The 16,095-nt window shown below is 37.7% G+C and overlaps 1 protein-coding gene across 12 annotated transcripts in view; it reads left to right on the top strand.

The window, feature by feature from the left end:
• Positions 1 to 16,095, top strand: part of ICA1 (islet cell autoantigen 1) — a 154,844-nt gene that overhangs the window by 92,961 nt on the left and 45,788 nt on the right. For all 12 annotated transcript variants that reach the window (XR_002521060.1, XR_002521059.2, XM_009203339.4 and 9 more), the window contains exon 7: positions 15,542 to 15,667. Coding sequence is in view for 10 of the 12 variants with exons in the window: in XM_009203339.4 (XP_009201603.1) it covers positions 15,542 to 15,667 (126 nt within the window). In the remaining 2 variants the exon portion in view is untranslated. The remainder of the gene's footprint in view (positions 1 to 15,541; positions 15,668 to 16,095) is intronic.

Below are 16,095 nucleotides of genomic sequence, written 5' to 3'. Positions count from 1 at the left end.
TCCCAGGGCCTTTGTGCTCTCTCTTCTTTCTGCTGAGTCCTCTTCCCCCTGAAATCAGTATGGTTTGCTTCCTCACTTCCTCCAGGTCTCTGCTCCAATATCACCTTCTCAGAAAGTCTTTCCAAGACTATTCCGTATGAAACAGAATCTTCTACTACCCCTCCAAACTCTGCACTCGTATCTTTCTTACAATGCTTTATTTTCACTGTCTAACAGACAATATGTTTGCTTTTGTTATTTTTTGTCCAGTTTCACCCACTACAACATAACCATCATGAAAGCAAAGACTTTGCTTTACTCTCTGCTTATCTCCAGCACCGAGAACTATATGTGTTCAATTATATTGCTTGGGAGGAGGCAGAGAGGGAAGAAGGGAATTAAGAAATAAGTAATGGTGTCAGGAAAACTAAAACCTGGAATGGCCTGAAGTTTATGAAACATCTTAGTAACAACAAGGCTGTTGTGAGCGTGAACTAGTACCTTGAAAAGACAGGCCCGCTACTGGAAACAGATTATATTCCTTCTTCATTTATTAGTTTGAATGCTTCAGCAATGAGCAACTTTCTCGTCAACTATCAGGTCATCCTGAAGTACGGACGGTTTGATAGGATATGCAGGATAAATGTTTGTTTCTTTTTCTTTGTCAAAATATTGAATTGGTTCATTAGCATTCTCTGCAGGTGCCCAGTGAGGGTTTTGTTTGTTTTTCTGTTTATTCATTTGCTTGTTTTTAAGTATTATTATGAAAGCATAGATTTAGATTTATTTGATGTGTTTTAATCATTGCCAATATTAACTTCATGGATGCTCACGTCTCATTTTTGGTTAGTGGGAATATCTTAGGTTGACCCCTGAGTCCCAGTAATAGTCTTTTTTGCTTTCTAGTACAACCAAATATTTCAGAACCATCTTGTGTATTTCCTGCCCTAGTCCTGGAATCAGCAGTTTTGTCAGGGAGCCCTGGTTACTTAGAGAGGGACATTGCTTCTGAGTTAGCCATTATTTGTAGACCTTTATAGTGAACAGAGCCAGAAAATACATTTTTATATGATTTAATCTTAATAAGGAAAGCAAAGAAAGCAAAGCAACTAAGCCCCTATTTTACTTTCACCTCCATTGTCAGTGATATTTAAACTGGAAATGATAGAAAGATTTTAGGGAAAAATTGAAGCTCAATCTATGAAAGGAGCAAATGTGTACTAGTTATATTTAAATACATTTAGTCACCCGACTTAGATGAGTTATGTCTCAGAAAGAACTCATGTATGTAAGCACAGTAATACTGCCAGTGACATTTGAGAAATTGGAGGTGCCAGAAATAGCATAACAAGAAAATATTGTCCTATTTTTAAAAGAGAATTTTAAAACTTGGTAATTGAATATACTGAATTACACTGTGTTCTTAACCAAATCTAGAACTGATCACTGCTAGATGGTTTATAAGCAACTCAGAAAAAAAAAATTGTGATTATTTTGAAGCAGAATGAGTTTATTTTAAATCTAACACCAGACTAACCCTGTTTATTCTTGTTATATTTTGTAAACCTCATAGTAATCTCTATAGACATAAATGGAGTAAAGTGAGTTATAGATGGGATTTTTTCGAAACCAAGATCCAGCTCTACACTGTCCATAGGACACCTCTGAAATGTAAAGAAACAGATTTATTCAAAACAAAAGGATAGATTAATATATAGCCTGCAAATTCTAATAAAAAGAAATCTGAAGTGGCTTTATTAATATCAGACAAAAACATACTTCAGCACAAGGACTTTTACCAGAAATAAAGAAGGATATTTATTAATGATAATAGGGTCAATTCATAAAAAGGTTATAACAATCCCAATATTGTATACAATGATAATAGAACATCAAAATAGAATAATAACTTACAGGAAAAATAGACAAATCTACAATAATAGTTGAAGATTTCAACACTCATCTTTTAGTAATTAATGGAAGAAATAGACAGAAATCAATAAGGATATAGAAGACTGTCAGCTACCTTGACTTCATTGACATTTACAGAATGTTCCATTCAACATCACAGTATATGTTCTCTTCAAGCGCACATGAAACATTCACCAAGATAGACCATGTTTAGGTTTATAAAACAGGTCTGAATAAATTTTTAAGAATCAAAATTATGCAAAGTAATCTAGTTGTGACAGAATTAAACTAGAAATCAGTAACAAATATGTATCTGGAATATCTCCTGAATAATTGGAAATTAAACAACATTTATCCAAATAACCTGTGGGTTAAAGAAGACATCACAAGGGGAATCAGAATATATTTTGAAATAATTAAATAATTTGAAATAATAATTGAAATGAAAACACAACATATCAAAATGTGTGGGATACAGCTAAAGCAATGTTTAGAGGGAAATCGAAACCATTAAAGATTTATATTAGAAAATAAGTTCTCAAATCAATAATATAAACTTTTATATTAGGAAACTAGGAAAAAAGAATAAATTAAACCTAAGCACACAGAAGACAGTAAGAGCAGGGGCAAATGAAACCATAAACAGACAACAATAGAGAAATCAAAAGCTGGTCTTTTGAGAAGATCAGTAACATTGACAACCTATAGTCAGATTGGTCAGAAACAAAAGAAAGAAGACATAAATTATTAATATTTAGAATTAAGGAAGACATTCTATAGACAGTACAGACATTAAAAGAATAATAAATATTATGAACAACTTTAAGCCAACAAATTTGATAACTCAGTGAAATGGACAAATCTCTTCCAAGACAAGCTACCAAAACTCACTCAAATAGAAATAAATAACATGGTAGCCGTATATCTATGAATAAATCATTTTTGTAGTTAAAAATCTTTCTACAAAGGAAACTTCAGTTCTGTACGATGTCACTCGTAAAATGTGCCAAACATATATGGAAGAAATAAGTTCAACTTTACATAAACTGTTCCCCAAAAAAATTAAAGAGAAGTGAACACTTCCCAGTTCATTTTATGAGGGCAGAGTTACCCTAATAGCAAAACCAGAAAAAGATACTACAAGAAAAGCAAACAACAAGCTAATGTCCTTCATGAACATAGACAAGAAAAATTATTATCAAAATATTAGCAAAAGGAAATGATGATGGAGTTTCTTTTTGGATTGATAAAAATGTGCTAAATTTCATTTGGTGATGATTACACAACTGTGAGAATATACTGAAAACCATTTAATTGTACACTTTAAATATGTGAATTGATGTTTCCTCCTAAAATCAGGAACAAAATAAATATGCTTTCTCATATAAACTTCTGTTCAACATTATCATAGCCAATATAATAAAGGCAATAAAAATAAAAGACATATAAATTAAAACAGAAGTAAAGCCGTCTTCATTCTTAAACAACATATGTACATAGATCTATCCACATGAATTTTTATGGAAAATTCTAAGGAATCTCCTAAATAACTTTTAAAGCTAATCATTGAACTTTGCAAGGTCACGGTATACAAGATCAAGTTATAAAAATTAATTATATTTCTAGTAATGAACAACTAGCGATTGAAATTTTTAGAAATTATAATAGCATCAAAATATGAAATGCTTAACAATAAATTTAACAAAATATGTGCAAGACTTGTGCACCAAAATCTACCCAAAAAATGCCGAGAGAATTTAAAAACCCAATAAATGGAGAGAGAGACTGCATTCGTGGGTCAGAAGATATTAAGATGTCAATTATTTCCAATAAATCTGTAGATTCAATGTAATCCTAATAATGCCCCAAAGGCTTTTTTGTAGAAATCAACAAACTGACACTAAGATTTGTATATAAATGTGATGTACCTGGAATAGGCAAAACAATTTCAAGCAAGAACGAAAGAGTAGGATTTGTACTACCCGATTTCAAGACTTATTGTAAAGTGACAGTAATCTAGACAGTGTGGTATTGGCATAAGGATAAACATATAGATCAAAATAATAGAATAGAAAGTCCAGAAATAGCTCTCCACATATATGGCTTATGGATTTTTGACAGAAGAGCCAAGTTAATACAATGGGTGATTGGGTGGTTTTTCAAGAAGCGGTGCTTGGACTATTGGCTATCCGTATGGAGGAAAAACAAAATGAGTCTACATCTTTGTCCCACACCATGTGTAAATGTGAACTTGAATCAGACTTCAAGTCTAAATGTAATAGCTAAAAATATTACATTTCTAGAAGAAAAAGTGCAGGAAAACAATCTTTGAGACCTTAGGTTAGGGAAAGGTTTGTTAAGGCATTAAAACACACACACACACACACACACACATACACACAGAAGAAAACTTGGTAAATCAGACTTCATCAAAATTTGAAACTTTTTTATTTCAAAAGGCACTATTAAGAAAAATGAAAGGCAAGTTCAGACTTAAAGAAAATGTTTTCAAATGTAGTCTGATAATGGATTTATATTTAGAACATATAAAGAACTCTTAAAATTCAGTAATAAAAAGATAAACCCATTTTTTAAATAGGTGAAAGATTTGAATAGACACATTACTAAAAATCTATGTGGCACATAAGACATGAAAAGAAGTTCAGTATCATTCATCATTAGAGAAATGCAAATTAAAATCACAATCATTATGACTATAATGGCTCGAATTGAAAAGACTGAAAATGCCAAATGTTAATGAGGATGTGGAGCAAATAGGACTTGTATTCATTGCTGGTAGGAATACAAAATGATGTAGTTCCTTTGCAAAATGTTTTGGCAATGTCTTATACAGTTAAGCACACACTTACTACATGATTTAGCAATCCTGCCCTTAGACATTTACCGAAGAGAAATGAAAAATGTGTTTACACAAAGACTTGTGCTCAAATGTTTATAACAACTTTACTCAAAATCACCAAAAATTGGAAACAATAAACAAAATAGCCAAAAAATGGATGTACAAATAACACTATATTCATACAATTAAATACTACTTGAGAAATGAAAAAGAACACACTACTAATATATGCAACAACATTTATCTCAGAAAGGATTGTGCTGAGTGAAAGAACCCAGCCACAAAAAAAGACGAGACTACTTGGCATAATTCTATTTATATGAAACTGTAGAAAGACAAATATAATCTATAGTGACAGAAGTCAGATTAGTAGTTGGCAGGAGCTGGGACTTGAGGGAAGGAATTGACTACAACGGGAACTTTTAGGAATATAGAATGTCTTATATCATGATTGTGGTGGTAGTTGCATAACTATATACATTTGTTCAAAAATTCATAGAATTGCACATCTGAAATTAAATTGTAGCTCAACAAAGCTGCTTAAAAGTAATGATGATGAAGATTATGATATGATAATGAAGGAAATGGTGGCATCCTCTCCAAGGCACACAATAAACAGATACCCTCTCTGCATATTTTTCCCCTAAAAACAGGGAATCCACTGACCACAGTGCACTTGAGGGAATTTGATGGGCTAATTTCTTTCTATTGTGTTGAGAAGTCTGAGCTAAAGAAACTTAGCAAGATTTCTGATAATAGAAGCTCTGTTCAGGCTATGTGGCTTGAAGTTTGCCTGTGCCTACTTTGAAACTGATAAGATCAACATTGTTGACCAGGGGTTCTTGAGATGGTATCTGTACAATTTGTGCACGTCTCAGAACACTGTCAGTCATGTGGTCAATGGTAGATTTGTGACCCTGTGTCCCATGGTTTGAAGAGCGTGGATTATACAACCAAATACACCCGAGTCTGGATCTAATATTTATATGTCAGATTAATATCTGGGTCTTGATTTCCTCTTCTGTAAAATAGGGATTTCCCAAACAAATGTTATGGCATGTAGTAGGTGGTATCTGATAAATGGAAAGTGTACTGTGTTTCTAAAATAAATTTTAGAAACACTAGAATAATCAAAGTTAAAAAGAAATCTTTATCATGAAACTTCTTAGATCCTTTCATATGAATTGCTAAGAAGGCAAAAGTAAGCAGCCTGTGTCAGTGCTATCTGGATTCCACAAAAAAGAAAGCCCTCTTGATTCATTGAGGCAAGCAGAGGAGTTAATTAGAAATCCCATGTGACCATAAGAAAAGCAACAGGATCCAGAAACTTGAGTGTTACTAGGCTTCTCGGTCTCTCGGTCTCTCAGTCTCTCTTGCTCTCTCTCTCTCTCTCTCTTCTCTCCTCTCTCTTTTCTCTCTCTGCTCTCTCCCCTCTGTTTTTCTTTGTAGGTCACCTTTGTTCTCTCAGACCAATGTTCCTTACACCACAAGAAATTCAAATGGCAGGATTGTCTACCCCTAGTGCTTTAGCCAATAGAGAAGGAAAGAGACTTTTTAACTCTAGCTCCAGGTTCAAAAATCCTAAGGAAGGGCTCTGATTCACCCAGCTTTGATCAGGTGCTGTTCACTGAATTAGCCAACCGCAGTGCATTATGATTAATTAAACTTGAGTAAAGATGCCCATCCCTGGTCTAGTCAGTGGAATTTGGCCTATAAAAAGGCTTACCAGGCCGCATTTAAACCACGTTATTAAAGTAAACAGAAAATTGTTTTGTTTGTTTGTTTTGAGACAGAGTCTCACTTTGTCACCCAGGCTGGAGTGCAGTGGCACGATCTTGGCTCACTGCAACCTCCGCCTCCCAGGTTCAGGCCATTTTCCTGCCTCAGCCTCCTGAGTAGGTGGGACTACAGGCACCTGCCACCACGCCCGGCTAATTTTTTGTATTTTTAGTAGAGACGGGGTTCACCGTGTTAGCCAGGATGGTCTCGATCTCCTGACCTCATGATCCACCTGCCTTGGCCTCCCAAAGTGCTGGGATTACAGGCGTGAGCCACCACGCCTGGCGTTTTGTTTGTTTAATAATGCTTTTTTTTAACATTTATTTTAGGTTCAGGGGTACAGGTGCAGGTTTGTTATTTAGGTAAATTGCATGCCAGGGGATTTTGGTGTACAGATTATTTTGTCACCCAGGAAATAAGCATAGTAGCTGATAGGCAGTTTTTTTATCCTCACCCTCTTCACGCCCTCCACCTACCCTGAAGTAGGCCCTGGTGTCTGTTGTTCCCTTCTTTGTGTCCATATGTACTCAATATTTAGCTTCCACTCTAAGTGAGAACATGAGGTATTTGTTTTTCTGTTCCTGTGTGAGTTCACTTTGGATAATGACCTCCATCTCCATCAACGTTGCTGCAGAGAACATGATCTCATTTCTTTTGATGGCTGTGTAGTATGCCATGGTGCCTATGTGCCACATTTTCTTTATCCACTCTACCAGTGATGGGTGTTTAGGTTGATTCCATGTCTTTGCTATTATGAATAGTGCTGTGATGAACACATGTGTGCATGTGTCTTTATGGTAGAATGATTTACATTCCTTTGGATATATACTCAATAATGGGATTGTTGGGTCAAATGGTAATTCCATTTTAAGTTCTTTGAGAACTCACCAAACTGCTGTTCACAAAGGCTGACTAATTTACATTCCCATCAACAGTATATACACGTTCCTTTTCTCTGCAGCCTCACCAGCATCTGTCATGTTTTGACTTTTTAATAGCTATTCTGACTAGTGTGAGATGTATGTCATTGTAGTTTTGATTTCATTTCTCTGATGATTAGTAATGAGCATTTTTTCATATGCTTCTTGGCCGTGTCTTCTTTTGAACAGTGTTGTTTATGTTTTGGGCCTGTTTTTTAATCAGGTGGTTAGTTTTTTGCTTGTAAATGTGTTTATTGCTTATAGATTCTGGATATTAGACCTTTGCCAGATGCATAGTTTGCAAATATTTTCTTCCATTCTGTAAGTTGTCTGTTTACTTTGTTGATAGTTTCTTTAGCTGTCCAGAAGCTCTTTAGTTTACTTTGGTTCATTTGCCAATTTTTGTTTTTGTTACAATTGCTTTTGGCATTTTCATCATGAAATCTTTGCCAGGTCCTATGTCCAGAATGGTTTTTCTCAGGTTATCTTTCAAAGTTTTTATAGTTTTAGTTTTTTCATTTAAGTCTTTAATTCATCTTGAGTTGATTTTTTTGTATGGTATAAGGAAGGAGTCCAGTTTCAATCTTCTGCATATGGCTAGCCAGTTATCCCAGCACCATTTATTGAATAGAGAGTCCTTTCTCCATTACTTGTTTTTGTCGACTTTGTTGAAGATCACATGGTTGTAGGGGTGTGGCATTATTTCTGGGCTCCCTATTCTGCTCCATTGATCTATGTGTCTGTTTTTGTACCTGTACCGTGCTTTTGCCTTATGTGCATATAGGCCCACGGAGAAATCTAGCCCTAAGAAGTAAATTGAAGCTTCCTTTCATGATAGGTCATTATTAATAATTACCTTTTATTGGTAATTAATAACACCAATATGCTGTTTTGGTTACTGTAGCCTTGTAGTATAGTTTGAGGTCAGGTCATGTGATACCTATGGGTTTGTTCGTTTTGCTTAGGACTACCTTGGCTATTTAGGCTCCTTTTTTGGTTCTATGTGAAATTTAAAAATAGATCCTTCTACTTCTGTAACGAATGTCATTGGTAGTTTTATAGGAATAGCATTGAACCTGTGATTGCTTTGGGCAGTTATGGACATTTTAACAATATTGATTCTTCCTATCCATGAGCATGGAATATGTTTCCATCTGTTTGTGTCATCTCTGATTTCATTGAGCAGTGTTTTGTCGTTCTCATTGTAGAAATTTTTCACCTTCCTGGATAGGTGCATTCCTAAGTGTTTTGTTCCTTTTGTGGCTATTGTGAATGGAATTGCATTCTTGATCTGGCTTTCAGCTTGGTTGTTGTCGGTGTATATAAATGCTGATTATTTTTTTCTGTAATTGATTTTGTATTTTAAAACTTTGCTGAAGTTGTTTATCAGATCGAGAAGCTTTGGGCAGAGATGATGGGGTTTTCTGGGTATAGAGTATTATTATCTACAAACAGGGATAGTTTGACTTCCCCTCTTCCTATTTGGGTGCCTTTTCTTTCTTTTCTTGCCTGATGGCTCAAAGCTAGGACTTCCAATATTATATTGAATAGGAGTAGTGAGAGAGGACATCCTTGTTCTGCTTTTCAAGGGGAATGCTGAGAAGAAACATTTTTTTCAATGAGGTAAGGATATCGTTGAGGAGAGACCAAAAATAGATCCTGAAGTCTACTGTTGGCTGCCCACAACATGTGTGGTGCACACACATTCACTTACACATACCTCTTTGCATAATAAAATATGAAAATTGCTTCTCCCATGAGTGGATGCATATATGATAAATGAGGTAACGTAAGTTGTTAATTAAAGGAAGTGTTAATTAAAGGAATTCAGCAAAATTCTTGGTTATTTGGCCCTCGAGAGGTCTTGGTCATCAGACTCAAATGAAAAGATCCTCTTTTAATGAAGCCAAATAAATACCTGTTTTGGGGTTTTTGTTTGTTTGTTTGCTTGTTTTTGAGACAGGGTCTTACCGTCACCCAGGCTGTTTCTGGAGTACAGTGGTGTGATCATAGCTTACTGCAGCCTCGACCTCCTGGGCTCAGGCAATCCTCCCACCTCAGCTCCCTGAGTAGCTAGGACTACAGGCAAGTGCCACCAACCTGGCTAATTTTTGTATATTTTGTAGAGATAGGGTTTTGCCGTGTTGCCCAGGCTGGTCTTGAACACCTGGGTCTGAGGTGTCCATGAGAAGTTGATGTGAGTAGAAGTGGCTGGTGGAAAAGGCAAGCCAGACGATAACATTAAGCCTGGGGTAGTCAGATACAGAGACGTCATCCTTCACACCCCAGCATTCAGCACCTTACCAGGACCTGCTTTGCCTCTTAAGTGTCTCTTGGATCAGAGCAGTATTTTCCATATCCAGCATCACTATCCAAATCTAAACTACTGACATCTTTCCTCTTGACTCCAGATCTATTCTTTGTTTTTTTGGGGGAAAGAGTCTCGCTCGGTCGCCCAGGCCGGAGTGCAGTTCCCTGATGTCAGTTCACTGCTACCTCCACCTCCCAGGTTCTAGCGATTCTCCTGCCTTAGCCTCCCGGGTAGCTGGGATTACAGGCACACACCACTACACCTGGCACATTTTTGTATTTTTAGTAGAGATGGGGTTTCACCATGTTGGCCAGATCTGGTCTCAAACTCCTGACCTCAGGTGATCCACCCACTTCGGCCTCCCTAAGTGCACATTACAGGCATGAGCCACTGCACCCGGCCCAGATCTATTCTTATCTACCTTCAACTCTCTCCTTCAGTCCATCTCCCACTGCAGTGAGTAATCTTTCAAACTGAAAATAGGATCCTCTCTCTTCCTTGCTTAAAAGCCTCCAGTGTTTTTCTGCTATTCCAGGATAAAAATTAAAATCCTGAGCATACCAACAAGGCGCTGCTCCAGGATGTGCCGCAACTCACCTCTCTGCCTCATCTCATCCCACCCTCCTGCTTGTTCTGAGCAACCCAGCTACACTGACCTACTCTCAGCTCTAGGACCTGCCATATCGTCCTCCACCCCACAACCTTTGCACACACTTCTCCCTCCACTGGACTTCTCTCCCTGCTTGCATAGTTAATCATGCTAGTCCTTCAGAGTGGAGGTTGAGCACCACGTCCTTGGAGGACATCCTCTGGGTCAGGTTCCTTGGTCAATCATTCTTGAGGGACTATGTGACTTTCCTTCTGAGCACCTCACTCAGTTCATAGTTACACCTTTGCTGATCTGAAAAATACCCACTGGACTATCAATTCCATTTGTGCCTACTGCTACCAGCATATAGAAGATACTCAGTAAGTATTTGCTGAATGAACGGATCTAAGGGCAGCGCTATCTCCTATAAGAAGATACAAAAATAAGAGTAGAATTGTTGTTTTATTTTGTAAGGTTAATAAAACTCTTAGAAAAATGCAAAACTACTCTCATATTATTGGTTGTAGAATAATAAAGACCTTACCACTGGATAGAAAAGCCAGATTGAACTGAAAGGACGAATAGCTTTGGCTTCATCATGCATTGTTCAAGTTGGGGCTAAGAGTTAGAATTTCAGGCTAGGAGGAATAAGTACGCAGAAGTGCCCTCTTGTTTTGCCAGTCAAGTCATTGCTCCTTTCTCTGGTAAACCAAATTGCTGTGGCCTGAGGAAGACAGAACCCAGACTAAGGAGGCGCTAAAATACATGGCCATTAGACCAGGCGCGGTGCTTCATGCCTGTAATCCTAGCACTTTGGGAGGCTGAGGAGGGTGGATTTTCTGGGGTCACGAGTTCAAGACCAGCCTGGCCAACATGGTGAAACCCCATCTGTACTAAAAATACAAAAATTAGCCAGGCATGGTGGTGTAGGCCTGTAATCCCAGCTACTAGGGAGGCCGAGGCAGGAGAATTACTTGAACCCAGGAAGCAGCAGTTGCAGTGAGCCAGGATTGCACCACTGCACTCCAGCCTAGGTGACAGAGCAAGACTCCATCTCCAAATAAATAAATAAATAAATGGCCATTTCCTACAACTTGGAGAATAAGAGAAGAGAGATGAGGTAACAGAAATAAAACTAAGAAATAAAGGGTACTTTTATTTGAGTGAAGAAAATTTTAAAGGGCCTTGAAAACCACAGGAGCTCCTCAAGATATTTATGTAATAGAATATATCTTATCCAGGGTTGAGAAGAATAATATTCAAAACATTTGTCACTTCAGTGCATCTGGAGGCATATGAAATTAGACTCTTGGTAGTGGCCTATGCTTGGCTATGTCCTTGGTGTTTTAACCTCAGGCTTCAGGCTGGAAATGTGTTTTCTAGAGCATACATGGAGCACAAAATATTAAATGAACTTTGCTGTATTCAAAACACCCAACAGTGTAGCATCCTCCTTGTTTGGCAGGGAAAGGGCTCAGCATTTGGAAACTCAGCAGTGCATTAAGTATTTTAATAATCATTGTTGACATACAAAGCATATGGCCTTTCAGAATCATTGGGTCAAGTGTTGTAGTTGTCTTCTAGGTTTCTAAAATTACCTTACAAAATTCAAACAAAATTAAATTAGGGCACGTTTCAAGCTACACTAATTCATGAGCTTTGTGTTATAAGCGAGTGAAATGAGTTTTCTCCTAAGATATAAGAGAATCTATGAGTAACTGATTATATTAAAGGAAAAAGCAAAATTCACACCCCTGCAGAAAAAGTTAATTTGCATTTCATTAGAAAATCTAGAGGTTCCATATAAGTAGGCCAGCCTTATGGATACCTTATATTTACTTTGTACCTCCTAGTCATGCCTAAGACCCACCTCATATATCACATCATTTCAGAAGCCTTCATTGTCTGTTTCCTTACAGTTTATATCAGTTGTCTGTCACCACAGTAATGCTGTGAAATAAGCAACCACAACACTCAATGGCTTAAAACAATAAGCATTTCTCACTGCACACAAGGCTATGGTAAGCAGGGCCATTCTCGTCTTTGTGGGCTCACTTGTGTCTGCGGTCAGCTGTGGGCAGAGAGGGCCTCCGAAGATAATGGCTGGGCTCCCTCACATGTCTTGGAGTCAGCTGGTCAAAGACTGATCTGCTGGGACAACTGGTCTGTCCTCCTCATGTCTCTTGCATGCATATGTTTCTTACCCCCCTCCAACTTGTCAGCCCAGGCATATTCTGATGGCCATCTCAAAGAAGCAAGAGAGAAAGTGGAAAGAGGCTGGCATTGTTTTATCAAGCTTGCAGTTTCATTACATTTGTTAACATCCCATTGACCAATGCAAGTCACATGGCCGAGCTCAGAGTCAGAGTAGGAGGACACTACAGAGTTACAGGGCAAAGAATGAGAATACAGGGAGGCCATTAGTTACGGCTTTAATGCCATCATCCTACAACCCTACCCCCACTCTGTTCCACCACCAGCATTTATCATTTCCTTGTCTGTGCTGTCTCTCTGTTCCTCTTAGTTCTATGTTTATAATTTACCCATTCTATTATAATATAGTGGCTAACTTGTCTGTCCTCCTTAAGAGATGAGGGGGTCTTTATGCTGTGTGCATTCATTTATAAATATTTGTTGACTCCGTGTTATGTGCCTTATTCCTTTACAGCTTTACAGACACCCTAGTTCCTAGCACTGGTCCTGATACATAACAGGCACTCAGTAAATATGTGTTGAATGAATGCATACTTGAAAGCTCCCACTCCCGTGTGTATTTTCTTCCCCTTTGAAGGAAAAGGCTGAAGACAGATGCCTTTCAGGACCCCAGTTGAGGCAGCCTTCCTGGCCAGAGCAACTGATGACCAACACAGGGATCTACAGTGAACATCCTCCCCTCTAGACTCCCCCACTTCTCCCCTCCAGAAATCAGGTTTTCTTTTCTCTGCCTTCCTATTCCTCTCAAAGGGAGGTAGGAAACCTCTAACACTTACTCCTCCTAGACTCTTTTTATAGTCAGAGCTCCCAAGGAATTTAAACTACTGGCTCTTTACAGTGGAGAATCGTCCAGCTCATGGTATGGTCAGTTTGAAAGGAACTGGGTGGCTGCTGTTCTTTGATCTTCCCAGATCTGTAGACCAAGAATACAGAAGAATTCTTAGTACGGGTTTGACATAGCTATAGACACAAGATTCTATTCATATAGAATATTAATTCTTTCTGTCAGTGTGGTGGTCAATGTACTGCCTCATTATTTCCCAATTCCATAGAATCCTTCAGGGAAAACTTATATTTCTGGGTACAATCGTAATTCTGAGCTTCTTGATTTTCCAGTGAGTAGTGTAAGTTGCTTGGGAGGCAGAATAGCACGGCTTCGGAGTCAGGCCGGCTAATTTAGAATGCCAGCCCTGCCCGTGAGTAACTTGCCTTGATGAAGCCTCTCAATCCTCATCAGTAAGAGACAGTAATAACAGCAGCCAAAATAGAATGACGCTGGCATGTGATAAGTAAATTGTATTCACTGTTAGATTTAGTATTATTATATAACATCCTATAATTTTATACATTGCAAGTATGTTCATATTGGTGGTAAAAATGAATGTATTTTATATAAAATTATCTATGTATTTATTTTTATTAGAAAATAAAGTCATCACTTCTTAAACTACTTTAAAGATTATACTTTAAAATGCATACAAATACCTCATCTTTTGCAATGGCCTGAAAAATGTCTTTATTCAGCCAACAAATATGTATTCAGTACCTGCTTTGCACCAGGTTGCTAGGCAATATAATGATGAACAAGGTAACATTGTCCATGCCCTCCTGGTATCCTATGACGAAAGAGTTACTGTTAATACATCAGTATTACTTCCAACTCTCAGTAACCTATCTAGTATCTATAACTTTATGATGATCTGAGATAAATTAATATTTGAACTCATCACACTGAATACACTGAATATATACAGCTTTTTATATGTCAATCATACCTCAATAAGGTGGTTTTTGAAAAATTGACTGGTTTTCTCTAGCCAAACTATTGTGTGTTGACACTTTAGATTGAAGGAAGGTGAAATTTTAATTTCATATTTTGTTTTGTTTTTTGGTTTTGTTGTTGTTGTATGTTTATTTGTTTGTGTTTTTTGAGACAGGCTCTCACTCTCACCCAGGCTGGAGTGCAGTGGCACAATCTTGGCTGACTGCAACCTCCACCTCCCATGCTCAAGTGATCCTCCCACCTTAACCTCCCTACTAGCTGGGACTATAGGCGTGCACCCCCACGCCTTTGCTGTTGTTGTAGAGATGGGGTTTCACCATTTTGCCCAGGCTGATCTCAAACTCCTGAGATCAAGTGATCCACCCACCTCAGCCTCCTAAAGTGTTGAAATTACAGGCTTGAGCCACCGTGCCTGGCCTCAACTTCACAATTTTCAATGCAGCTGTATCAAATTGTAAAACTTCCTATTTTGTTATGAAATAATGTGTAAAATAGATGTTTCTGAATGTTTCCCTGACCTTCACTCCATCCCTGAATTCCTGTATGGTTCAAGGATCGATTGAGGATTGCTCGTACACATTACTCAATAGTAAAAAGTTTCATCCATGGGAAAGTTTTTTTAGGCTGTGTCAAAATTCCCTCCTATGGAATCTTAGATTGGATCCTGGAACAGAAAAAGCACATTAGTGGGAAAACTGGTGAAATCCAAATAAAGTCTGTTGGTTAGTAAATAGAATTGTATCAATGTAAATTTCTTTGTTTTAACAAATGTAGCATGTTCTGTAAGATGTTAACCTTAGGGGAAGCTGAGTGAAGGGTATACAGGAACTCAGCTTCCAAAGACTGTAGGAAAACAATGGAGCAAAGATGATTTCCTCACCACCCTGCTTGTCTCCAGTCTTCTCCCAACCATGGTCAGTTTGTGAATGCCTTGAGAAGAAAGGAATTTTAACATTAGACTAAGAAAAATAGAATTAGGATGGCAAGTGTGCTATAAAATCATAATGTGCTGTACTCCCATTTGGCTCCTTTGGAGGTAAAGAATGGATGTTGTAACATCTTCCCATTTGTCTGGAATTTTCAAAAGTATTTTCATATGTGAAAGAGAAAAGGCCTGCTGTTGATCTCATCTCACCTGCAAATTTTACCTACTTAAGGGTTAGAGTGATTCAGAAATTCCTCTTTATTTTCATAGGTACAAACACAAGTGCGCCTTGCAAAAAAAAACTTTGACAAACTGAAGATGGATGTGTGTCAAAAAGTGGATCTTCTCGGAGCAAGCAGATGCAATCTCTTGTCTCACATGCTAGCAACATACCAGGTAACAAAGTGATGTTTGTTGCAATGAACCAAGGATGGGACGAGGTTTAAGTAATATAAAAATGGTGTTTGAGCTAAAAGTATGCTTTGGCCATTGTGAAGTTCTGAATGCCTTTCCATAATTTCACTTCCCACATCTCTGCCTTCTAGCATCCTACAGTTTAATCAAACCAAATAGTAGTTATTCTCTGTATATACCATAATTTCCCACTTCTCTACATTTACTTATGGGGTCCCTTCTACCTGGAGTGCCTTTCTCCTCCATCCATGCCTTTCCAAATTCCATTCTTTTTAATGTACCAGACAGAATGTCACCTCTTCCAGTAAGCCTCCTCTAAACTCACTTAGCTTTGTGTCTGTCCATCTCGTGGCATATCTTTCTCATCAGGTTGTCAGTATTCGATGCATGTGTTTTTGTTTCCCCTGTTA

Source organism: Papio anubis, chromosome 4, assembly GCF_008728515.1.
Source record: "Papio anubis isolate 15944 chromosome 4, Panubis1.0, whole genome shotgun sequence".
Taxonomy (NCBI): Eukaryota; Metazoa; Chordata; class Mammalia; order Primates; family Cercopithecidae; genus Papio; species Papio anubis.
Note: the sequence above shows the minus strand (reverse complement) of the source record. Positions and strands in the feature narration are given on the sequence as shown.